A 2,254-nucleotide genomic window follows, 5' to 3' on the forward strand; every position below is an offset into this window, starting at 1 on the left:
GAGTTATATACATACATTTAAAAACTGGTTTATTTTTCCTCTTACGAAGGAGTGAAATTAGTAGGAAAAAATCTCTCCAGCATTTGGCTTCCTGGGATGTAGAATACACATCACAATATTTTATGGTACACAAACTAAATCCGTCTGTGTATTTCTGGAGGCACATCCACATCTGTCCACACAGGTATCACTGTGGTGGGACCCGTGCTGATGCATGGGCTTAAAATTTCCAAATCATGTTCATCCTGTCCTTACTGATAAAATGTATTTGTGAATATCCCCACTCAGATCTGTTTAGCAAAATATCTTTTTACTAGCCACAAAGCAAGCTGACTATATAGTACATTTTGCAGAAGATGCTGCAGGAAAACAATCTAAATGAAAAGGCAGTTTTAGGTGAAATTTGACAAGGAATAGAGGGTTTCTCCATTATTTCAGAGATTTGGGAGAACAGGTAATTTCTAGTGTTTTCATCTCTGAGCTTTTTTTTCTTATAATAAGCCTGTATTAAAGTATGCAGACATATAGGTCTCATTCAAATGAATGGTAATTTATTAATAAACAAACAATGAATATGTTCAACAAAAAGAAAGAAAAGATGATAGAATAAGATTAATACAGTTTCCCTTTTTATAAGGAGAAAAAAAGCACAATTTAAAGTTTCAGGCAATTTAACGTCAGGTTTTGGAAACACTTTCCGGCGTTTGGTCCACGACATCCAACTACAAATTAAAAATAAATTACTATGTTGCAATTTACATTTTAAAACAAGTCCATGAATAAAAAGAAAGCGATTTTCATATACGGGGACTTTCCCCCTCCTTTCAACATAGGATAAAATACTATCTTACAGTGAGAGGCGGAGGAGGGCGCAGGGCAGGGGTGAGGAGTGGAGGGGAGGAGGAAAGCGTGCTGAGAAGCAAGAAGAAACTTACGTGTTATCTGGAGTAACACTGTCCTTTAATAAACCATGACTTTGCTGTCTCTGTACAAAATAGTTTACAGTTTTGTTTATTTAGATAAGGCAAAGTGGAGGTGGCTCTGTGAATTAATCTTTTAAGAAAATAGTTTTCTTTGTGCTGGTGAGTTGAATTTTTGGAGGGATTCTGTTCGCTGGTTTGGTGAATGTTTTCAAGCTTTTTTAAATTGGATTTTTTTGGTTTCGATTTTGCACTGATGGTTCTTTTGGCTGTTCCTGCTTTGGAGTTCGATTCCGTTCGGCTTTGAGGGGGCAGGAGTGTCAAAACTTGCTGCAGTCGTAGACGAAAGCTCCGGACGCGCGGTACAGAGGCTGGCTGGGAGGGAAGGCCATCTGACAGCTACTGCTCCCGTTCACCGGGGAGTTGTTCAAGCCGACCCTCTGCGACTCGAACATCTCCCGCACCGAGTGGAAGTTCTGCTGCTGGCCCGGGTAGCCCGCGGCCGCCGCCGCCGCCGCCGCGCTCGCCAAGTGGCCCAGGTCTCCGCCCGCCTGGTTGAGGTACCACGAGGTGAGGCGGCCTTGGTGGGCCGCAGGGTGGTGGCCGGCGTCCTGGCCGCCGCCGCCGTGACTCAGGGACGAGGAGCTGCTGCTGGTGACCGGGGGCAGAGAGTAGTCTGGCAGGGGTTCGTCCACAGCGGAGCCGCCGGCGCCCCCCGGCGCGCCCTGCAAGTGGCCGCCGCGCTCCCCGGCCGCGTACAGGCTCATGGCCTGCAGGTTGCAGTGGTAGGTCCCCGCGCCCCCCGCGCCGCCGCCGCCGCCGCCGCCCCCGCCCGAGCTGCCGGCGCTGGAGCTCTGGCTGCAGGGGGAGCTGTAGAGGGAGCTGTGGCCCGGCGAGTAGGCGCCCAGCGCCAGAGGGGGTGCGATGCCGGCGCGCGAGGACCCGGCCGCCGAGGCCAGGAGGCCGGAGCCGAGCTCCGCGGTCGCGCCCTGCGGCGACCCCCGCAGCGACGTCATGATGTTGTCCACGCTGAAGCCCTGGCTGTGGTGCGGCGGCGGCGCGGGCTGCGCGGGCGGCGGCGGGGGCGCGGACTCCGCGCCGTCCAGGCTCAGCGGCCGCGCCGACGGCAGGCTGCCCGGTGGGCTGCTCCCGCTCGACAGGCTGCTGCTGCTGCTGTCGGGGCTTTCGATTTTGGGCACGGCGGCGGCGCTGCCGCTGCCCAGGGCGGCGGCCGGGGACAGGGGCTGGGGCGGCGAGGGGCACGTACCGTTCTCGGTCTTGATGTCCTGGATGCGCACGGGCGGCGGCTGCGGGCCGGGCGCGGCGCCGTCGGC

The 2,254-nt window shown here is 54.0% G+C and overlaps 1 protein-coding gene across 2 annotated transcripts in view; it reads right to left on the reverse strand.

Annotated features, from left to right (window-relative positions):
* Positions 1 to 938: 938 nt before the first annotated feature.
* Positions 939 to 2,254, reverse strand: part of FOXC1 (forkhead box C1) — a 2,493-nt gene continuing 1,177 nt past the window's right edge. The window contains exon 2 of one of the 2 annotated variants that reach the window (XM_046640519.1): positions 939 to 2,254. In XM_046640519.1, coding sequence (XP_046496475.1) covers positions 1,241 to 2,254 — 1,014 coding nt within the window. In that variant the 3' untranslated portion in view covers positions 939 to 1,240. The other variant, XM_046640518.1, reaches the window with a different exon arrangement.

Source organism: Equus quagga, chromosome 15, assembly GCF_021613505.1.
Source record: "Equus quagga isolate Etosha38 chromosome 15, UCLA_HA_Equagga_1.0, whole genome shotgun sequence".
NCBI classification, from domain to species: Eukaryota; Metazoa; Chordata; class Mammalia; order Perissodactyla; family Equidae; genus Equus; species Equus quagga.